This window comes from Zootoca vivipara, chromosome 6 (genome assembly GCF_965207765.1).
Source record: "Zootoca vivipara chromosome 6, rZooViv2.hap1.1, whole genome shotgun sequence".
Classification (NCBI taxonomy): Eukaryota; Metazoa; Chordata; class Lepidosauria; order Squamata; family Lacertidae; genus Zootoca; species Zootoca vivipara.
The window spans coordinates 72,071,904-72,095,354 of NC_142589.1; the positions used below are offsets into that span (position 1 = coordinate 72,071,904).

Here is a 23,451-nt window from a genome sequence, read left to right on the forward strand (position 1 = left end):
ATTGGTTAAACTTCCTTGGGTTATTAGCCAAGCTCAGTATTTCATTTGGCAAAGAATGCATTTTTTTAAAATCTGAACAAACTGTAATTGGGCTTACCTACAGCTCCCAGAAGGCTTGTGTAAAATGTGTGCCCCATCCCATTAAAATTTCTCCCAGCCTTTAATTTTTTCCTCATTAGTATTGGCTGTTGCTTAAATCTAGAAATTAACCTGGAGTTCCAATATAGCTAATGGGATTGGAGCTGGCCAGATAAAAGTTTTTCCTAGAGGACAATGGGACCTGGCTCAGAGTTACTTATGAGTGAGAAGATGCCACTTGTTTTAAATCTTCTGCTTCAAACCAAGGAACTTGTACACTCTAGATGCTTTAGGTTAGACACATTTTATTATTCCAAAAGGAAAAAAGAAAGGAAAGCAAGACAGGCCTAAAGATTCAGGTTGTCACAATCTGTGGCTTGAACCACTAGTAAAAAGGGAACTGATTTGTATTCCAGTTCTTTGTTAAGTTAAGCCCTGAACGTTTACCCAGGAGCTCCACCGGGTCTAAAACAGCACAATCTTGGCTTTAGTTATAAAGTTATTAGAGTAGTAACATTAAAACAAAATTAAACATTCATCATCCAGTTTTTCACTAAAGGAAGCAAGCCAATCCCAAAAGGCCTCCCGTCAAATGCATATGGCTCACATCTACAAGACAAGTTTCATCCAGCTTCATTCTAGGTTTAACTGCCACAGCTTTCCAACAAAGGACCCTGGGAATTGTAGTTTTGTTAGGGTGCTGGCATTCTTTAAGAAATCCCCATTTAGTTCCCAGGATTCCTTTGCTGGAATTGGAAAGATACCGTGTTGAAACTATGCAACAAGCAAAGCCCTTTCCCCATAATTGTAGGCACCATTAAAAAAGAGAGAATTAAGTGAGCTTAATCCTGAGCTTGCAAGGACAGAGCTCTGTTCAATTTGGTGCCATTCCATACATTTAGAAGCTAAGCACCCATCATGGTCCACTACATGAGATCCGAAGAACTCCTTCAAACATCAGACTCAAAGGCCTTGATGAGGACACGCTGAGCATCACCTGCCACCTCGTCTAGGAAGCTGTAAAGCATGTGATAGGTGGTGCCAAAGGATATCCCTGCAGCTGCCATGGAGCCAAATACAGGGATTTTGCTGGCAAGTTCCTCCACCAGCATCAACGCCCCACCACCGGCTTTGGTTAGCATCTTCACTACAAGGTCCCTGGAGATTTCTTTGGCCAGTGGTGACTTGATCACCTCTTTAAGCTCCTCCACAGTCTTGCCAACTTTCTCAGCTAATTTGCCGAGGGATTCGTCGTCCAGGCCAAAGTTCTGCTGGTAATCCAAAAGAGACTTAACCAGGATAGCTGTATCGCAAACTATAGAGAGGCCTGGGATGGGCACAGCTGCTATTACGGAAGAGACAGTAGCCACCATCCAGATTTGCTTCTGCAAGGCCTCTTTCTTCTTCTGCAAGATGGCCAAAGAGATGTTTGGCAGGGCCATGAGGAAGGCATGTCTCTTGTGGCTCGGCAACTCCTTCTCCAGCGTCTCCTCAAGCTTTATGAAGTCGTACTTTTTTAGCTCCCAGCTGGAAAGGAGGAAGACCTGGGGAGCAGCCACTCCTTCGGCCTGAAGGCACGCTTCGCAATTCTCTCGAATCTTCCTCAGTATCGCCTCCTCGTCGTAGGCTTTTGGCCGGCGCTTTTTGGTGGCCTCTAGATCTGCATCTACCTTCGAGCGCACGAAGTAGAAGCATTTGCCCATCTGCTGGATTTCCTGCGCCAAATGGGCATGGTTGGACTTGAAGCGTTCTGAGGCAATGAGAATAAAGAAGTCATAGCGGGAGAAGTTGACCTGCTCCAGGTAAGTGCTGGACTGGAAATCTGGAGTCCCGATTCCGGGCAGATCCCACACAATCACGTTGGGGTGCTTGGGGTGTGGATAAGGAGTGGGCACCATCGTGGTCTCTACAACCCCAGTGGCGGCAGATCCTTCGTCTTCATCCCCTAGGCCTCGAATGGCATTGACAAATGAGGACTTGCCGGCGCCAGCCTCTCCTGTTACTGCAATGTCCAGCCGGGCATGCTCCAAATTCTGCAGGTTTTCCAATATTTTGGACGCTGCTTCTGCCATTCTTCCTCCTTCAAGTGCATTCCTAATCTCTTCGATGTCTTCTTCAGTGATGATATCATATTCTTCTGCACATGCAGAGGCTTGCTTTTGGGAATCTGGCGGTGGCTGAACTGCCATAGGATCGTGTCGAGGCCTGGCAGGAAAGGGGAGAGAATGCAACACATAAGGAGACATTAAACAAGCTTCACTTATTGTGGGACAATGTGTTCCACATCTGAGACATCATCTGAGGAGATAGCATGAAACAGGGCACCTTTTTTTCATTTAGAGAGCCATGTTTCCAGCTCAGCTCTGGGCTGGATATTTGGAGAAAGAGAAAATGGGCCAACGTTGTCTTGAATAATGTTTATGTTATAAATAGGGCCTTATTTCCATCCAAAAAAAATTATGTGAGAGGTTATCAGGATGGGGGGAAATTAGGGCTTCCTGGCTCTGACCTCTAAAGCCTGCTTCCCTTTTTTTGTTCACGGGTAGGGAACCATAGGTCCTTGGGCAAAATGTGGCCCTCCAGGCCTCTCTATATGGCCCTCAGAACTCTCCTCAGGCCACACCCCTCAGCTGCCCTACTTCACATCTCCATGTTTATGCCATTGAACTCTGATAATGCCTCTTGCTTGACTGTACGGAATGTGGCCCTCAAACTGACTTTTGACTTATAACTCTTGACTTTCATTTCTCCCAGGGCAAAAAAGAAGCATCATATAAGCTGTTGGTGCATAGCCAATTTAAATCACTATTGCACTAGTGATTAATGCCCTAAAATGACTTAGGCCCCAAATGACAGCCCCTGAATTGTGGAATTCCCTCCCTACAAGTGTGTGACCAACACCTTCATTGTATCATTCCCATTCAACAGTGTTTGCATGCTGAAGAGACACCTCCGGGTGTTTTAAACCGTTTCTAACATTGCACTTTAGATTGTTGCAATCCACCCATGGGACTTTATTGCAAAGGGTCGGGTGAGAAATCAAATGAAGGAGAAGGAGAAGAACTTAAAGCTTCCATAGGAGAATATAATGATTTTTTTAAAAAGTTTCCCTTGAGAAAGACAGCAAGGTATGAATAACAAAATATTGTTTATACACATTACTATGCTTTGGCATCAGTGCTGTGTAAGTAATGATAATGTTCTATATATTTTTTTACAGGTTTTTCTCCCCCCCCCTTCTTTCTAAAAGCAGACAAAAGTCGAAATGCAATGCCAAGGGTTTCCCTCTTCTGTGAAATAAGTAGTCTGAATGGGCAAAGGAAATGAAATGCTCTATCTCCCTCTTGTATGTGTGTGTCTTAAAGATCAATAAAGGTAAAGGTAAAGGGACCCCTGACCATTAGGTCCAGTCAGCGGACGACTTTGGGGTTGCGGCACTCATCTCGCTGTACTGGACAAGGGAGCCGGCGTACAGCTTCCAGGTCATGTGGCCAGCATGACTAAGCCACTTCTGGCGAAGCAGAGCAGTGCACAGAAATGCTGCTTATCTTCCCGCCGGAGCGCTACCTATTTATCTACTTGCACTGGCATGCCATTTGTCTACTTGCACTTTAACGTGCTTTTGAACTGCTAGGATGACAGGAGCTGGGACCGAGCAATGGGAGCTCACCCTGTCGCAGGGATTCAAACCGCTGACCTTCTGATTGGCAAGCCCTAGGCTCTGTGGTTTAACCCACAGCGCCACCCACGTCAATATGCTGTGTGTATTAAGGAAAACTGTCCATGACATTCATTCTGATTTGTTTGCAGAGTTATGCAAACAACTTTCTGGTGCACTTTCCTTATTCCAAGAAGTGAATCCTAGCGAGTCACTACTGGTTCATGTAGACAATATTAGTATTAATCTAAATAGCAAATGGTCTCAAGTCAGAAGAAAAGCAGAACATAACCATTGTGGCTAGTAGCCTCTGATAGACTTTATCCTCCATGAATCTGTTTAATTCTCCAGAGTTGGTGGCCATCACTGCCTCCTGAGGGAGAGAGTTCCAGATAGTTTTAACTGTGCTGCCTGAACCAGTACTTTCTTTTCTCTGCCCTGAATCTTCCGACATGCAGCTTCCTTGGAGTCTACAAGTTCTAGGGTTAGGAGAGAGGGAGAAAACATTTATCTGAGTACTTGCTTGTCTCCAGCTAAGTATCCTGCACTGACAGAATAAGAAGTTGTTGTTGTTGTTGTTGTTGTTGTTAAGAGCCCTGCTGCATCGGCCCAAAGGCCAATGCATTCTGCCATCCTGCATTCCAGTGTGGCTAAGCAGACGCTTCCCAGAAGCACAACAGGAAAGAGAGAGCTATGACCATAGCTGCCAAGTTCTCCCTTTTTTTAAGGGAAATTCCCTTATGCTGACTAGGCTTCCTCGCGGGAAAAGGGAAAACTTGGCAGCTATGGCTATGACTCATAGCAACTCGTCTGTTGTCCTGCGCTCTTGTTTTTGAACGTCCTATCCTGAGCCCGTTCCTACCTCTCAAGTACCTTCAAGGCACCCAGAGCAACAGTTTCCAAACTTCATTTTAAGCCAAGGGCCACCTACTGAAACGACATTTGCCCCTGCTTTGAAAAAGCACAAACAGAAAGACTTTGAAAAGTCCACTAAGGTGTCAGGGCCGGATCTTCGCTTTCCCCAGGATCCAGGTGGATGGGAGGCTGGCTTTCCGAGTCAAGTGTGTGCCCACCGGTCCACATTTTCCTTCCAACACCTCCCGCTGTATCCCGTCCTTTTGCAGGCGGGACTCTGATTGTCCTCCCGCGACCTCAGTGGCAGATTCCCATCGATCCACCGGTCGGGAGGCGGGGTGGGCGAAGGGGATATCTTGATCTTGCGGAGCCAGCCGCTTTGGGGAAAACTTCTCTTTCCCTGCAATCTGAATTGCTCCCGATCTGAACTCAACTCCGGCTAAACTTTGGCCACGGCCCACAGCTGCTCTCACCCACCCCTCCAGTCCAGGCACCCCACCCCCACGCATACCTTTCAAGACAAACCCGTGGCGATCCAGATGTTCAGCAGAGTGACCTAGGGAAGAATGGGGAGCAGATCGTTGGGGGGGGGGAGGGCGCTGAGGGGGTTTCCCGAGTTTACCCCAAAACATTTTTTGTGAACCTTTGCTACTTTTTTTCCATTTACTGTATTTATTTTCCCCGATTTGAACTACAGTATAAATTGGTAGCAGCAGCTCTGCTCCATGGTGATGGCATGTTATTTATTCCATTTGCCAGGGGGAAAAGGGCAGCCTTCTAGAACATCATTGTAATAATGATGATGATGTTTATAATATGATATGACCAGTGATTTTTCCGGGGGGACGACGCAGGGGTACACATACCACAAACATTTTGTTGTTACCAGCTCCGATGGCGACTTCCTTTCCTTTCTCAGAAAGGAATCAGGAAGATGTTAGTGCACACAACCTCATGCCAATGTTGAAGTTACTGTGAGCTGTCAGCTGTGTGATACGAGGAAATGCATGTTCTTTAAACTTCTCTCCATTTACTCTATTTATATTTCCCGATTTGAATGATAAAATGGTGATTTTCTTGAGTCAAAATGAGAGTACCCCTAAACATTTTTAAGGGGGGAAAAGCACTAGATATACAGTAATATGATATACGTAGCATCACAATAGCTATACTATAATTAATATAATAAATATAATAAGGTTAAAGGTAAAAAAATATCACAATTTTAAAAAGTAAAAGGTAAAAAAAAAACAATATGTAATCGTTCTGCCGCCTGCACCAAGCAAGGAGCTCAGAGTCTCCTTTAACGCAAATAAGCTCAAAAAGAAACGGAAATCATTCTAGACCCAGGAGAAAAGTTCAACTCCTTACCTGCTACCGGACCGATTTTTTGCAGTCAAGCTCAGTCCTCTTATCAGAGGTTTTGCTTCGAGGTTCCTCACGCTTTTCTCCGTCCTGCTCTCTCCCTCTGTCTCCCTCTTATACCCTCTCCCTCCGGATCACCACACAACTAAAAGCAAACACGAAAACGAAGATAACCAGCGAGGATGAGATAAGATCGCATTCGCAACAAATAGCCGCAGCCGCATTCCTTGCCCGAGGGAGCTCCAAGCAGCCCGTTCGAATAGCGGGGATGCTGCCTTTTCTGGGAAGTCCCAAAATATCACATGTGGAAGCATCCTATGTGGGCAATCCTTTACCTCTGCTGTTGTTGCCTCTGTGCCAGTCCCAGCAGCACCTGAGTTGTCTGCACTTAAGCCACGTGGCTTAGGTGCAGACAAGATTGAGGGCACTAGGAGAAGGGGACGACAGAGGACAAGATGGTTGGACAGTGTTCTCGAAGCTACGAACATGAGTTTGACCAAACTGCGGGAGGCAGTGCAAGACAGGAGTGCCTGGCGTGCTCTGGTCCATGGGGTCACGAAGAGTCAGACACAGCTAAAGGACTAAACAATAACAACAACAACAAGCCACGTGGCATTGATGAAAGCGGACTATGCAGAGCCTGTCCTTCCTACTACTGCAGTGTAGAATAGAGTATTTGCAAAGGACTGTAGAAATTGCCTAGTTTTTTTTAACCCCTTCTAGTTAATCAGGTGCATTCATTGCAGCTGGTGTGCTCTGAGCATGAGAAATGTTGGATAAAATCCATAGGCTGGGGTGTAAATGGCAGGCTGGGGGAGCAGAGCAGTGCTTTGAGGGAAATTTGGCTGACCCATGGTTGCACAACCAGACCTGCATCTGCAGTACATAAGATGGAATAACAACAACAACAACAACAACAACAACAACAAAATTTATTTATACCCCACCCATCTGGACTGCTTCCAATAGAATATTAAAAATATGATAAAACATCAAACATTAAAAACTTCCCTAAACAGGGCTGCCTTCAGATGTCTTCTAAAAGTCAGATAGTTGTTTATTTCCTTGACATCTGATGGGAGGGCGTTCCACAGGGCGGGCGCCACTACCAAGAAGGCCCCCTGCCTGGTCCCCTCTTAACATCACTTCTCTCAGTGAGGAATCCGCCAGAAGGCCCTCGGCGCTGGGCCTCAGTGTCCGGACAGAATTATAGGGGTGGAGATGCTCCTTCAGGTATACTGGGCCGAGGCCATTTAGGGTTTTAAAGGTCAGCACCAACACTTTGAATTGTGATCGGAAACGTACCGGGAGCCAATGTAGATCTTTCAGGACCATTGTTATGTGGTCTCGGCGGCCAATCTCAGTCACCACTCTCAGTCACTCTCAGCTACTGCATTCTAGATTAATTGTAGTTTCTGGGTCACCTTCAAAGGTAGCCCCACGTAGAGCGCATTGGAGTAGTCTAAGCAGGAGATAACTAGAGCACGCACCACTTTGGCGAGAAATCTGCAGGCAGGAAGGGTCTCAGCCTGCATACCAGATGGAGCTGGTAGGCAGTGTAGATGCACACTGGGCACAGACTTATTAATATAAGAATGCAATGGCAACAAGGTTCTGCCTCATATCTGAAGTGTGTCAAGTTCTTTTTTCCAACCCTCTCTCTAGACCTCTCCTGTTATTTGCATTAAAAAGATGGTGTGTTTGTGTGTGACAGTGAAAGAATTGCATTAGCATGTGCAGAGATACTTTGTTCTAAAGGGAACCCTTTCAACACTAACTTGTCTAAATGCACCTCATTTGTCATGTGACCCATTTGCATTGCAGAAAAGTCTGAGAATGGAAAAGTATCATAAGTCATATTATATAGGTTCACATGGAGCGCTGCTCAGACCTGTCAGGTTTCACTGTCAATGTCTATAAACTGGGAATGTGCATAAACTCACAGATAGGCTGTGCATTGTAGCTGTGCACTGAAGACCTGCAGTGTTGGCCGTGTATCACTGGTTTTGATCTTGGGATGACATACATAGCGTACTTCTGATGGGAGACCCCGAACAGAGACTGAAAACCCCTATGCAGGTTAAAATCACGAAGGTACTTGGAGCTTATCTCCGACAAAAGCCTAATAAACTGGCACAGGCGCGTATTTCTTACTAAATGCTCTGCTGCTGATTATTGCAACTTTTTTCCTGCATAACCTTGAAAGGGAAAGTAGCTTTGGGGTTTTATGATCTTGAAGCATAAATTGCATCCTGTTTACAAGTTGTCCTCTCGCCCTCCCCTGCCCAGCACACAGTTCTGCTCAAACAGGTGCTTTCTAAGAAAACGAAAGCTAAAACGGGTTGCTGTAGGTCCTCCTTGTAAATCATTTATTGGACTGTGCTGGGTCATGACAGAGAGCAAACGCTAGCAGGCGAAATATGATGATATGATATAAAGACTTTAAACAAATTACATAACTGATAAATAAAAGCACCACTGACTCAACAGATTTATTTCATTGCTTCCATTCCTGTACATGTAGAATTGACCTCTTCTGCATTCATCTTCCACACCCATTTTAAAAATTATATTATTGATACTAATACTCCAGAGGGAGTCCGTTCCCCTGTCAAACAGCTTTCGCTGTCAGAAAGTTCTTCCTCCTGTTTAGTCAGAATCTCTTTCCTTGTAGCTTGAAGCTGTTTGTTTAAGTCCGACCCTCTGCAACAGGAGAAAACAAGCTTGCACCGCCCTCCATATGGCAGCCCTTTAGATATGGCTATTGTATCTCAGAGTCCGAAAGTCCCATAGTGATAGGCGCATCCTGGCACAGTTCGTCAGATACCATGCACACTTCGTCAGATACCATGCACACGAACGCTCATACCAATGACAAACTCTAAGGTGCTACTGGAAGGAATTTTTAAATTTTGTTTCAACTATGCCAGACCAACACGGCTACCTACCTGTAACTAGAACTGTGTGTAAAAGTTCAGATTAAAATTGTCACTACTGGCACTATGGGCTGGATAGGAAAAGATCCTGCTGCAGCAGCTTCTCAGCTGGCTTTGCAGATCCAGCTGCTTCCTGCCTGTCTGGCCTGCAAGGGACGCAGAAGAGCTCTAAGCTCCCCAGGCTGCAGAAAGCAGGAGGACAAACTGGGGGAATGAAAGGCGAGCCTCTCTGCTTATGGCTGTAGAAACCCTTGAGCGTAGCAGTGCCATGATCACTTGCATTATACCGGTATCCCCCTCAGGTTGAGGATGGTGGGTGGGACAATGGCTTTGCTGTCTAGGAACACTCTGGGGAGAGTTTGCTTTCCTGCCTTCCTGCCCGGTCTGCAAAGCCAGCATCTCGTGCAGGCTCTAAAGCCGCTCAGCACCCTGCAGAATATCAAAATTTTTCAAAAAATTAAACTATTTCCTCTAAGACGCCCAAATTCTCCGCAGCTTTAGAGCGCTTCCACTTTCCCCGGCCTATCAATGTAACAATGCAAAAGTCGACAACAAGGAAGCCGTCAAGGAATAATATCTGGATTGTGTGGGCTTGCAGACAACTCGGGAGCTGCTGAGACTGCCACAGAGGCAACAACAACAGAGGTGAAGGACTAACCACCTCTGACGCTTCAAGTTTCACAAGTGATCCTTTGGGACCTTCCCGGGAAAAGCAGAATCTCGTCTATCTAGCGCAGCTGCTCCGTGCTCCCCCTAGCAAGGAATGCTGCTTTTGCTATTTGCTGCAATCGGGAAATAGGGGATCATCAGCAGTCTCGTGGGAGGGGGAGGGAAAGTTTCAAACTCTCCTGCAATCTTACATCGTCTTCGCTCGCAACTTCGCTTTCGTTTTTGCTTTTAGTAGTGCGACGAACAGGAGGTAGAAGGAAAAGAAGAGAGAAAGGAAGAGAGTTGGAAGGAGAAAACAGAAAAGTGTTAAGAAACCTGGAAGCGGAAACCTCCGAAGAGTGGACTGAGGTTTACTGTAAAAAAATCGGGCTGGCAGCAGGTTAGGAGCTGAACTTTTCTCTTGGGGTTATGATGATTTCCGTTTCTTTTTGAGCTTGATTGACTCTGAGCTCTTTGCTAGGCGGGTGGGGCGGGGCAGCCAGAATTGTTTATTATTACTGTTATTAATGTTGGAGAAGGCTGCCCTTCTTCCCTGCTACAAAGGGAATAAATAACATGCCATCACTATTGAGCTAGTGCTAGTATAAAAACTTTAAGTAACTGCTCTGAAACCAACCAGAGTCTCCCTCTCAAACGATGCTGCGTGTTAATTTGACATATCCCTCCTTTAGCTGCTAGGAAGCTGCCCTCCTCCTCCTCCTCTTGGTGCCTGCCTCTTTTCCTTTCCTTTGGGTTGACACAGTGGAGAGAGACGCTCTTTGGATAAGCTCTCACACCACATAGTTGCTGTCCATCTTTCTCTGTCCCCCTTCCCTGTTTACTAAAAATATTTCCAAACATCCGCTGGAACTAGCAGGACTTTCTTTTCCCCTGGACTCAAGTCTCTCATACCGTGTTTCTCCTAAAATAAGACACTGTCTTATATTTATTTTTTCTCAAAAAAAATGCACTATGACTTATTTTCAGGGGATGTCTTATTTTTTCCTCCTCCTCCTGTCACGGCCGGCATTGCTGTTGCGCCAATCACTATGGCTTATTTTGGGGGTATGGCTTATATTCCTTGAATGCATAAAAATCCTGCTACGGCTTATTTTATGGCTACATCTTATTTTCGGAGAAACAGGGTATATATTTTGGTGCCTAGAGGCTGTCTGTTTGTTTTTTGGCGTTCAATTGGACACAGAATGTGTAGTTGGGAGCAGTGGTGTACCATGGGTTGGTGGCACCCGCAGAGAGGAGTGCTGGGCAGAGAGGAGTGCTATTGTCTCTGCCCCCCCCACTGTTGCTCGCTTGCTTGCCTGCCACCCCCGTCTCCCCGCCTAACTCACACTGTGTCTCCGCTGCCGCAAGTCCTCTGCAAAAGCATGCCACCTGCCCCAAGGCCCGTCAAGGCCACTGACATGCTTGCGGAAGTACAGCCCGGCTTCCTGAAGCACACCAGCTGCTGCAGTGGAGGCCTGGTGGAGACAGAGGTGCCTCGCAGTGGTGGAGGATGAAGTGAGCCATCACCTGTGTGGGGCCGCATGGTTCTGCCACCTCAAAATTTTGCATCCAGGGCAACCACCCCTCTGAGCCTCCCCACGTTACATCTTGTCTCTTGACTGCTTCTGGCTTGTCTGGCTGGAGAGATTTCCGTTTGTTTTTGTTCTCCAAATGGTTTACAATGAAGAGGAAACAGAGCCACCCAGTTTAGGTTTCGCTTTCTCAGAAATCAGCCATTTGAGCAGAGCTGTGTGCTGGCAAGCAGCCAGGAATTATCAGCAATGGAACATTTGGCCCTAAATACATTGCTGCGCCAGTCTATTGTTTGTGGATCATAATATATTGGCTAAATGCATCTCCCTCCTTATCCCCCATCCCCCATCCCACACATAGCCCCCTCCCCAGACTTGGGTCATGGCTTCTGGAAGCTCCCAGCCAGAACCATATGACATTTCAAGTTGCTTTGTCGCATTGTTGTTGGTGTTGTTCTTCTTCAGACCCATGTAAATGTCAGAACAGAAGAGTCCTGCTGGATCAGGCCAATGGCCCACCTAGGCCAGCATCATATTCTCAGAACAGAACTCCTTGTTGGCTGTTATTCATTGTTTGGAAGGCAGACGGAAGTGAAGCCTGCTTTCACTGTCAATGTAAAAAAAAAAAAAATTCAAAGCGTGCCATGTACCAGATAAGTTTTTCTAGGTGCAAGAGAAAAGAGGTTCCGATTTCCGCCTGCAGGAATGGCGGACCTGTTTTCCATCCCTCTGACCTTCGTAAGGAATTTGGCGGTTGCTAGGGGAGTAAATGGCAACCCCCCTACCCTCTCCGGGGGTTACGGAGAGGGGCCGCTGGCCCGCGATGCCCCCAGACCCACTCCGACTGTTTATGGAGTGGGGGGAGCTTGGGCTGAAGCACTTACGAGGGCCAGGACTCCCGGACGCTAATCTGCATGGCGGGGATTTCCATGAATAAAGAAGATAATTAGGCTTAAATCTATGGACATACTTCAGAAGGAGGGGCAGAAGCGCTGTTTACTGCCGAGAAATCTATGCTGCTGAGGGTGAGGAGTTAAAGGCTGTATTTCATCTGGAAGAAGGATTGAGGGGGACGGAGCGATAAGGGAAGCGAGTCTTTCTTTTTTCTTTTTTTTCATATGAGTTACTTCGTACCTTCCCAGACGTGATGTCCTGGCTTGTTTGGAGTGAAAGAGAAGCAAAAGACTGTGTGAGTTGAACTTTATAAACTGTTGTTATTGAGTATATTTTTTGAAGATGAGGAGTTGCTGACGAGAAAAGCCCCCCTCTAGTTGGATGGGAGGAGTGCCTGGACGCGTTCGGAGGATTTATGAGTTGTGACGCACTTTGAATTGGAGCAGCGACCTGAAGCTAAGTTCAGCTATAGGGCAAGGAGATCCATTAATTTACCAAGAGTCTATGCATGGTGTGAGGTCTGGTTCTTCTGCCTGGAAAAGCTGTAAATTTTATAAAGATCGTTAATCTATGAGAGAAAACGAAAGTGATTTGAGTTTTTTTAAGATGGCGCTGCTTCGTGTTGAGAGTCGACGCAATAGGGACGCTCCAGACCAAGAAGATTTATGGGGAGGCTGGACTGATTAACTCACACAGGAGAAAGAACATTTGTGAAACTTTGTTTGACATTTATCTCAGCAGCTGGGAAATAATCGGTTGAAAGAGGAAAACATCTATGTGACTGTAAGGGAAAGATCTGGATTATTATGAACTCGGAGAGACGATTTGAACTTTAGAAAAAAGACGGCAGTGGACGGTTGCGAGGAATCCCCAATTTCTTGAAGCATGGGAACCCAAAAAATTTTCTAGATGATTTGGCATAACATTCGGTTTGATTGATATATATGTGTATAATTTGAAATAATGAATGTGATATAATTGGTTTTAATTGGAAAATTAATAAAAATATATTAAAAAAGAGAGAGAGAAAAGAATCCTTTCAAATAGCTGTCAAACTTGTCACTTTAAGGCTGTTTTTCCAAAAAGCGACTGGCTGCCAATGGTAAGCAATTTTAATTTGCTGATTGTAAAAATATTTCTACGCTGCCTTTCAGCTCTAACAGGAGCTCCCCCCTTAATAATTCTGACTGTTTCTTTCTTTGCTCACTTTCCCATATTTCAACCATTCCTACTACTGTATGTATTCAGAAGTCAACGTATGCTTGAAAGGACCACAATCAAATATACAGTGAGTGGAACGTTGGTTCTTGAACTTAATCCGTTCCGGAAGTCCGTTTGACTCCTGAAACTGTTCAAAAACCAAGGCGCAGGTTCCAACTGGCTGCAGGAGCTTCCTGCACTCAATCAGAAGCCTTGTCAGGTGTTTGGCTTCTGAAAAACATTCACAAGCCAGAACACTTACTTCCAGGTTTGCAGCGTTCGGGAGCTGATTTGTTTGACAACTAAGCTGTTCGGGAACCAAGGTACCACTGTATATAAGAGCTGCTCTCTCCAGGAGAAACCCTCACCAGGACAGGAAGTCCAAGTTATGCAGTTTGAAAACTTCTCATCAAAGCATTGCAGCCATTTCAGGGGGTTTAGGCAGGAAAACTGAGATGTAGATGAAGCTGTACAGGAATATCAAGAGCATTTGTTAAAGCTATTTATTTAAGAAGTTTTAATAACTACAATGTTGCCTGCACCCCAATTTCTGTTCGGTGAGAGATTCCAGGGGTTCCAGTGCTTACCCAGAATATGGTTTCCTTGGAATGATCAATGGAGTTAAACACTAATGTGAGTAGTTTGAACTGGGCCTCTAAATGAACTGGCAATCGATCCAGCTGTTTTAAAAGAGGACTTAGATGCAGAAGGTGTTAACTGCTGCAATATTTCTGTTCTTATTTAGGTGTGATAAATCTCACAGAAGAGCAGCCATGGCTTGTAAGAGCTGCAAACAAGACACATTAGCTCAAATGAATGAGCCATCTGGAAAACATACCCTTGATATCGCCATTGTAGGGGACTCAGGTGTCGGCAAATCATCCCTGGTCAATGCCCTGCGGAATATGGCAGACGATGATGCTGGGGCAGCTATGGTCGATGTGATAAAACGTACTATGGAACCAACAGGGTACTTATACCCCCAATATCCAGATGTAACCCTTTGGGATCTACCAGGGATTCAACCACCTCTGTTTCCGGCAGAGAGATACATAAAGGGTATGGATTTTAAAAAGTATGATTTCTTCATCATTGTTGGCGAAAGAAGATTCACTGATGATGTCATCATGCTGGCCCGCGAAATTCAGAAAATGAACAAGGGTTTTTTCTATGTGTGCACCAAAGTGGATGTTATTATATATGCTGAAAGCAGGAAACCAAGCTTCAATGAGGAGAAAACCCTTGCACAAATAAGGAAAGATTGCTGTGAACGTTTGACAAAGGCCGGGGAGTCACCTCCAAGGGTTTTTCTCATCTCAAGGTGGGATTCGAGCATGTACGATTTCCCCCTCCTGCAGAGGACCCTGCGAGACAAATGTATTGATCTCAAGAGGCATGCCTTATTACCACCCCAGGACGCAGGAAGGAAGATCCACAATAAGTATGTTGGTTTCAGCTAAAGCCAAACTTTATTCAATTACATATCTTCAACTCAATATGAAAGCAAACATGTTTAATGTTTCTTTTTTCTGTGTTATTGTGGCTGTAGCCATATATAAGGATGTAGAGACCATATCTCTCCTCACTTTCCTCTTTTAGTTGACCATACCCGACTCCAGCTCCTGGCATCAAGCAATAATGATGATGATGATGATGATGATGTTATTTATACCCCACCCCTGTGTGCTCTCTTGCACACAGACCTTAACAGTGAGGTGGGAAGGACGCAATGGGGTTACCTGATAACTAAACTGATAAGCCCTGCGTTGCATGAATCAAGCCTCTATGAAGTGGGCTATCCATTTCAATTCCCCTGAATCTGATACTGTATGTTAGGTGTAAAGAACGTTTGGCCCTCCAGATATCACTGAACTACAACTCCCATCTTCCCTGCCCATTGGCCATGGCTGATGGGAACTGTAATTCAGCAACATTTGCTGCTTGTAGCACTAAGCTGTGCCCACCCCTTTCCCCAGAGCTGTCTTTCCCATAGGGCTTAGTGGTGCGCTGCACCAGGGCGCCGGCCTCTCAGGGGTGCCCCATCAAGTGGGGGAGCTGTGCAGCTTTGCCGGCGGCCTCCCCTTTCCCTGCATGCCCACCAGCTGTGCCCCGCCAACCATAAGCCTGGCGGATGTGCAGCTTCCCTCTCAAGCCTCTGTGAGGATCGCTCTCCCGCAGCGGCATGGGGGAGAGTTGCAACCCCCCCCGATGGCTGGCAGTGCCCGCCGGATGGCTGGGTATATATTTGCACCCCGGCGCCACATCTGCTAAAGACGGCCCTGCCTTTCCCTTATAATGGGGTGGCAGTGGGTGTGTCCTTGTTGGATCAATGCCTTCCCTTCCCTACCCATGTGTGGCCACTGCTGTGGCACTTTTGAACTGCAGATATTTGGGGGGCGGTCTTTAGGAAAGGAGCCAGTCTTTCATATGTTTGTTTATTTAGGACTTTAATGTGAGTGATCTGGACTGGGCCTACAAAGCAGCTTTTTTAAACAGGAGCTTTATGTAAAAAGGAGTTAACCATTGCGGTATTTCTGTTCTTACTTAGACCTGATGAATGTCCCGGAGGAGCAACTATGGGTGCTAAGAGCTCCCAATCAGACACATCAGCTCAAAGAAAACACCCACCAGGCAGACGTAGCCTTGACGTTGCCATCACTGGGGGGCCAGGTGTCGGCAAATCATCCCTGGTCAATGCCCTGTGCAATATGGCAGACAATGAGGTGGGTGCCGCCGTGGTTGATATGATACAAGGTACTAGGGAACTCAAAGGGTACCTGTGCCCCAGCGACCCCGACGTAACTCTCTGGGATCTGCCAGCAATCGGAACACAGGAGTTTGCAGCAGAGAAATACGTAAAAGACATGGATTTCAAAAAGTATGATTTCTTCATCATTGTTGGCGAAATAGGCTTCACCGAGCACGATGCCATGCTGGCTCGTGAAATTAGGAAAAGGAAGAAGAGGTTTCTCTATGTGCGCACCAAAGTGGATGTCAGTATAGCTGACGAAAAAAGAAACCCACACTTCACGGAGGACAGAACCCTTAAGGAAATAAGGAAATACTACTGTGAAAATCTGGCAAAGGCCGGGGAGTCTCCTCCAAGGGTCTTTCTTATCTCAAATTGGGATTTGAGCATGTATGATTTCCCCCTCCTGCAAAGGACCCTGCAAGAAGAATTTACTGATCTCAAGAGGCGTGCCTTAGTACTAAACCAGTTACTTGATAGGTATGTTGGGTTCAGCTTAGGCCATTTATGTCATCATCTGATGCTCCTCTATTCTTTCCAAGCCTCTGGCAAGGCTCCTGCCATTTATGCCGGCAGGGGATAAGAGCACAAAGCAAACTGTGTCTGGAGGTTTCAGTTGCAGAAGTTGCAGTTGCAGAATCACTTCTCTTTGTCAGGGTCCTTCCTGACTCAAACGATACATACCTCTTTGGAGTAATGACACCCTGTGCAGAACCTTAGTAAGGAACTTAGCTGTCTTATGTTGAGTCAGACCATTTATTGAGCTAGACCTTGTACTGGCTACATGGACTGGCAGCAGCTCTCTAGGGTTTCAGAAAGGGCACGTTCCCAGCCCAAACTGGAAATGTCAGGGATTGAACCTGTGATCTCCTGCATTTAAAGCAGATGCCCTGCCACTGGGCTATATGCCCTTCCCATATAAATGAGGAACACACAATGGTTCTAAGGCAGCCTGAAGTGTCCTATCTCATTAATATCTCACCTGGACACACCAATAGCCTCCAGACACATCCCGATCACTGTATTGATCCTCAGTTTTCCCCTTCAACCTTTGGGCTTCAGAGGCGAAGGTGGGAAGCCCAGAGTCTCCATATGGGTCTTGTTTAGCTGGCAGGTCCGTTCACCTTTTATCTGGTGTATGGCATTGCAGCCAGTCAGCCGAGCCTCAACAGTTTTCCGGCGTAGGGGTAGGTATGCTGCCTCCCCCCCCCGCTACACAGCCAGTGCAGTCATCTGCCAATCTGAGGCCAAGGTAGGTGTGGCCATGGGTCATTTAAACTCGGCACGGCTGGCCGGCCAACTCTCTCTTCCTTGCCTCTTCATCAGATCACCCTACCCACCCACCCACTTTTCATGCTTTGCTCAGATATGACCTTGTTATGTCAGTTGTCGGTCGCCAAGTTCTTGGGGCCAGGTAGGATTTTTTCCCCACTTGGCAAATTGGCACCGGCCATTTGGTTTTCGCCCACCTAGTAGCAATCGTCACAACTTTTGTGAGGTTAGGCATTGGGTAAGCCTTTGTTTGGATGGAGGGGAGGTTGTTGCCTCACTTGCCCCTCCTCAGTAAGGGTATCCTGTTAAAGGGACCCGGGGTGTGAATCCTGTCTGAAGCCTGGACATGGGATAGGGCCGTGTCACAGCCCCTACAGGGACCCCTCGGGGTGCCACTGTCTAATGTAAGTTATAGGGCACCCCCTATCAGTGGTTTACCTTTCTGTGGATTCCCTGCAGACAGGCGGGAGTCAAGATATAGTCTGGCTTCACCCCAATGCCTGAGCCAAACTGCTCACACAGAGCCGTCCTTCCCATTTATTTTACTGGGGCATTGCACCAGGGCGCTGGGCGCTGAGGGGTGCCCCAGCAAGTGGGGGAGCTGCACGGCCTCCTGCACGCCTGCCAGCTGTGCCCTGTCAACCCTATGGCTGGCAGGCGTGCAGAGAAAAAGGTTGCGGGAAGCAAAGAAAAGGGGAGGAGAGCTTGGAGGCGACCCGATCTGCGCATGCCTCGTCGGTCTTTGCACCGACTGCGCACACGCTGGCACTGTGCTTGGGACCCTGCCCCTCCCTCCCCTCAGCAACTGTCACTTTCTTGCCATTGCTGGGCAGGGCTTCCCTGGCGCCTGGAAAGAGGCGGAGGCTGGACGCAGCGCCCTTGGCCGCCACACCGAAGCAGCGCCGCGCCCGGAGCCTCTGCCTGCCATGGCCACCGAGGCAGGAAGAGGTGGAGGCTGGACGTGGTGCCTTCACTTGCCATGCCGAAGCAGTGCCGTGCCCAGAGCCTCCACCTCTTCTCTGCTGGAGGAGTCGCCCTCCAGCCCTGCCAGGATGGAGAGGCGAGCGCTGGTCCCGGCCAGCGGCCCTGGTGCCACGCAGAGGAAGAGGAAGGAGAGGCAGGCCCTGCACTCTCTCCATCCCTCCCTGCCCTCCTCCTCCTCCCCCGTTCATTGCGCGCACCCTCGGCAGCACCCACCGTGCCGCGCAGTGCGGCGTGGCAGCAAAGCCAAGCCAGAGGGGAGGGGCTGGAGCAGAGAGGAGGCGGAGGGTGTGGGGAGCTGAGCCGGGACTCCTGGGTCCGCTCTATTCTGCACACGCACACACCCCAATAAAGAGGGGGGGAGTGGCCCGCTCCTCCAGCCCCAGCAACTATGGGAACGGGGGACGGGGCGCTGGAGGGCTTCTTGAACCACGGCGCTGGATAGGCATAAGATGGCCCTGCGCTCACATCTGTAACCAATAAAGTTGTGGCCTATTTGAACCCATAAACCAAAATATTCTGTGTCAGTGTGACTTATTGTTCTCCTGGGAACTTTGTGGTTCAGGTGCCTTGGCATGCAATAACCTCCATCAGGACTACTCTTACAAAGATCAATTCACCTCCATGCAGCTGTATCTAGGTTGTCAAAGAAAAATAAGTAGTATTTTAAAAAAAATAAAATGCTTTTTTTCTTTCCTAGATCAAGTGATACATCAAGAAGAGCCACGTGGCTTGCCATCTTTAATGCTGACTTGGAAAATATGAAGGCTGTTTTAAGACAAAGAAATCTCCCAGATGTGGTAGCTCAGATTCGGCAAGAGTTAGATTTGCTAGGCCAGGTGTCTGCAACCTGCGGCTCCGGAGCCGCATGTGGCTCTTTTACACCTTTGCTGCGGCTCCGGAGCGGATACGAGGGGAGGAGGCGTCCGAGCCATGCGCTGCCTGAGCCATGTGGCGGCGCCCGCCACGCCCGCCAGACACTCGCACGGTGCCCACCGCCGCTGTGCAAAAAGGACGCAAGGTGACGTTAGCAGCCCGGGGAGCGTGGTCGGCCCCCTCCCTGCATCAGCCCCTCCCCGCCGCATTTCTGCAGCCAATAGGCTCATGGGGGTGGGGGCGGAGTTATTTATTTTTTAAAACGGGCGCGCTTCTTCCCGCCCAGCAACAGAAAAGGCTTGCGGGCTCGGAGCGCCTGTTTGCTGCTGCTGCTCCTGCCTGCGGCCTGCCTGTGGCCTCCTGCCGGCCTGGTCAGGAGATTGAGGTAGATGTATTAATCAATGGGTTGATTCAATATGAGGAAATTTTATAAGTTCACTTGATGGGAGCAACACACATGAAACCATACAGGTGTCCTAATAAGGGAGTCAGAGTTTTGCCCATTCACAGTAATCAAGGCAGCCCAAACTCAAAGTTATTTTTATAATGACGAGGATGACATTGGGCCCTCATTATTAATTATTATTTACATCAGGCACTGATTATGATTTATGGTACACTGGGGCCCTGATTAATTTTCTATGGCATTTTGGGGCATTGATTATTGGGCATAGCAAATTTTGCTATGGGGCCCTCTGATTTCTAATTACGTCCCTGTTTTGCGGCTCCCAGTTTATTTTTTTTCCTTCAGAAACGGGTCCAAGTGGCTCTTTTTGTCTTAAAGGTTGCAGACCCCTGTGCTAGGCAATGCCACACTTGACATTGCCATCACAGGGCGTACAGGTGCTGGCAAGTCTTCTCTTGTCAATGCCTTGCGGGGTATGACAGATTTTGAAGAGGGCTCAGCTAGGGTAGGGCTGAAACAGACAACCATGATTGCGAAAAAATATCAGCACCCGAAGTTTCCCAAGGTGACACTATGGGATCTACCAGGAATTGGAACAGATGAATTCAGAGCAGATGAATATCTGGAGAAGGTAGATTTTAGCAAATACGATTTCTTTATCATTGCTTCAGAACGCTTTACAGAGAGTGACACCCAGCTGGCACGTGAGATTCAGAAAATGAAAAAGAAGTTTTACTATGTGCACCCTAAAATTAATCTTAGCATGGCTGCTGAAAGAAGGAGACCCACCTTCAATGAAATGGAGACACTTAAGGACTTAAGGCAAGACTGTTGCGATAAACTGAGAAAACTGGGAGAGGCTTCTCCAAAGGTTTTTCTGATATCAAATTGGGATTTGAGCATGTATGATTTCCCCATTCTGCAAGAAACCTTGCAGAATGAACTAGATCATCTCAAAAGACACGCCTTCCTTCTCTCAATGCCAACATTCTCAAGAGATATCCTGAAGAAGAAGAAAATTGAGATGAGGAACCTTATTTGGAAGCAGGCCCTTGTGGCTTTGTATTTTGGCTCTGTGAATCGGTTAACTCTCCTATTATCTTTCCATGTTTCCTTCTTGTTGACAACACTCAAAAAGCTCTGCATGGCTTTTGGGTTGGATGAAGAGTCCCTGAGGAGGCTTGCAAACCGGGTTGGTAAACCTCTAAGTGAGCTGAAATCAGTTATTAAGAAGTCTCCACTGGCTAATGAGATCAGCGAAGAATTTGTACTTGATCTCTTGGCCAGGTCAGAGGTGTGGAAAGCACAGACAGTGCTAGAACAGATTGTTGAGTTCATACCTGTGTTGGGCAATTTAGTTAGTGGAGCTGATTCTTTCAGAACCATCTACTTCATGCTGCAATGCTTTCTGCAAGATGTCGAGGAAGATGCGGAGAATGTTTTTGCAAAAGCCTCTGAGCACTGAAAGTCCCAAGTAAAGACCCAACCCCTACCTGCTAGTGTTTAGAGATCTGCTATTAACATGGAACCTACAAAATCAATGTTTTTTTTGGGGGGGAGGGTTGGGCAGAGGGAGGAAATGGTTTTCCAAGTGAAATTGTTTATATGCTTTTACTGTTTCTTTTGTTAAATTGCTTTGGGTATTTCATGGAAGTGATTCATACAGGGCCGTCTTAAGCTTATGTGGCACCGTGGTGCAGGGATCCCTCGGGCACCCCCCACCCCCACGGGGGTCCCCCCCACGCTCTGTGCCTCTGCGGCCAGAGGATGCCTTCACGGCCCACCCAGCAGCCCCGACTCGCTCACCCGCCTGCTGCGTGGCTCGCAGGTGGGAGCGCGCAGCCTGGACAGGTCCTCCTGAAAGGAGCAAGGCGCACAGCCCGCCCCCCGCCCCGGCCGGCCTGGCGTTTGTGCCTTCAGGGACGGAGGGGTGGCTGCTTCCTGCCGGGAAGGCAGCACTTGGTGCTCCATGCAGGCGGGCAAGTGAGCGAGGCGATGGCGCCGCCACGCTGGGGTCTGTGGCTGGAGCTGGAGGCGCTCCTGGCATGGAGTGGCGGCCGGCCGGCCGGCTACTTCCCAAAGGAGTGCTGGGTGCCACCTCCGCCACCTCGTTTCAGGCACTGCCGCCGGGAAAGGAGCAAAGCGGGCGAGGCGGACCTGTGGGTGGCTCCGTGTACCTCCTCGATGCACCCTTCAATGCGCCCCTGCTGGGCGGGTGCCGTGCCACATTGCACCACTCAGCCCAACGGGAAAGACGCCCCTGGATAGATACATGAAACGAGATAAAGAAAACAATAGAAGCGGCAGAGTTCATGGGGAACACTTGGCTGTGAGTGCTATGTCTCTTGACTGCTGGGGAAGGCTTCCTGTGCGTGCTTAGCTTCTGTTAGTCTGGCTGGAGAGATTTCTGTTTGTTTTTGTCCTCCAAATAGTTTGCATGAAAGAGGAAGTAGAACCACCCAGTTTAGGTTTTGCTTTCTCAGAAATCACCCGTTTGAGCAGAGCTGTGTGCTGACAGAGTTCATGGAGAGTTCTCAGCTGTGAGTGCCATGAACACTTGAAAAATCAGGGTCCCGAATTTAGGTAATCAAGATATCTAAAGAACAGAGCAACTTTAAGGTCACATATTAAGGAGATTCTGCATTAGCCTCTAAGAATAAAGGGACCCTTGAATGTCCTTTTTATCAGTTGATTTGTGCTCATGATATTCTTGGGACTAGACTAGACTAGACTAGACTAGACTAGACTAGACCATACCATACCATACACTACACTACACTACACTACACTACACTACACTACACTACACTATACTGTTTCTATATGTTTTGGGGCTGCCACACTACTTCATTTCCAATCAGTGCCCTTCCTGTAACTTCCTGTTGAAATCCCATAACCTTCCAAGCCACAAATGTTCGGGGTGTTTGCTTTGTTTTTGTTCCACTTTTCTTGTGCTCCAGCCCTTCTGGGTGATGCAATAGCATTGGGAAAATATGACGTAACACCTCATAAAGCAGAACAAATGCACCACTTATGCACCAATACACTATTATTGTGTCTATGATAAGTTGCAGAGCTTACCCACAATAAAACGCCAGTCTGCAGGGGCCCTAACCTGCCTTACATTACTATTTTCATAGATGCGTGATAGAGTGTTGCATCACACAGAGCTCTGAGTGGGTCCATATTGGCAGGCACTCATCTTGGAACAGAATGTGCTGAATGGGGGCCAACACCCAGGTTGGAAAGCTGTCCACTTCTTCAAAACAAGGCTGGGGACTCTCTGATGTTTGATCACACCAAAACAAAGCCCAGATTTTGGACTGGATTAAGAAGAACCACAGTCCAGTGGGAGGCCAACACTCTATTTGCTCTGGTTATGCCACCAATTCCTTCTGTAAATTGCCCTTGCAACAGAAACTTCAGTATTTGGTGGAAAAGCAGTAGTTTGTATTCTGTACAGGACTAGATGAGGTTTAGTGAGCTAGGAGTATTTATGTGTGTGCTATGTATTACATGTAGTAATAAACTTGCATACTGAATGAAATTTCCCTTGTTTCGAGAACTGCTCCTTCATCTTTCCAGCCAAACCTGAAACTAAGGACCCTCCAGATGTTAGATTACACCTCCTATCAGCCTCAAACATCATGGCCAGAGATCTGGGAGGGAGGAAGCAAGCAGCCATGAATTATCAGCAATGGAACATTTAGTCTTAAATACATTGCTGTGCCAATCTATTGTTTGTGGATCATAATACTCAGCCTGTTAACAACTGAAGCTGGGCTCAAATACACCATCCATGTTTAAAATGCAGGTTCCATCAAGTATCTTTGCAAGCATTAAATGAAGAACATCCCAGGTTCTGTTCCTTACATCTCCAGTTTCAGTGATGCTTTTTAAAAAGGCAACACAGTGCATTATTAAAGTTTAAATCACCAAACAAGTCAGTGCACTAATGCATGGGTCAAATTGTGGATGAATTGCTAATTGAAACAGAA

The 23,451-nt window shown here is 47.3% G+C and overlaps 2 protein-coding genes across 6 annotated transcripts; one reads left to right on the plus strand and one right to left on the minus strand.

Annotated features, from left to right (window-relative positions):
* Positions 1 to 366: 366 nt before the first annotated feature.
* Positions 367 to 11,182, minus strand: LOC118087810 (interferon-inducible GTPase 5-like). 5 transcript variants are annotated; one of them, XM_035120821.3, is made up of 4 exons: positions 5,963 to 6,471; positions 5,103 to 5,147; positions 4,029 to 4,215; positions 367 to 2,283 (listed from the first exon to the last, which is right to left on the minus strand). In XM_035120821.3, the coding sequence occupies exon 4, from the start codon at positions 2,265 to 2,267 to the stop codon at positions 1,029 to 1,031; it is 1,239 nt and encodes a 412-aa protein (XP_034976712.3). In that variant the 5' UTR covers positions 2,268 to 2,283; positions 4,029 to 4,215; positions 5,103 to 5,147; positions 5,963 to 6,471; the 3' UTR covers positions 367 to 1,028. The 5 variants fall into 5 exon arrangements, with proteins under 5 accessions (XP_034976712.3, XP_034976711.3, XP_088527328.1 ...); XM_035120820.3 differs by lacking the exon at positions 4,029 to 4,215; XM_088671202.1 differs by lacking the exons at positions 4,029 to 4,215; positions 5,103 to 5,147; positions 5,963 to 6,471 and adding an exon at positions 11,071 to 11,182.
* A 2,520-nt stretch (positions 11,183 to 13,702) lies between these two features.
* On the plus strand, positions 13,703 to 23,000 carry LOC118086237 (uncharacterized). The gene is made up of 5 exons (XM_088671199.1): positions 13,703 to 13,802; positions 13,915 to 14,610; positions 15,718 to 16,398; positions 18,872 to 19,005; positions 19,852 to 23,000. Coding segments are annotated over exons 1-5 (2,580 nt in total). The 5' UTR covers positions 13,703 to 13,800; the 3' UTR covers positions 20,919 to 23,000.
* The last annotated feature ends 451 nt before the right edge of the window (positions 23,001 to 23,451 follow it).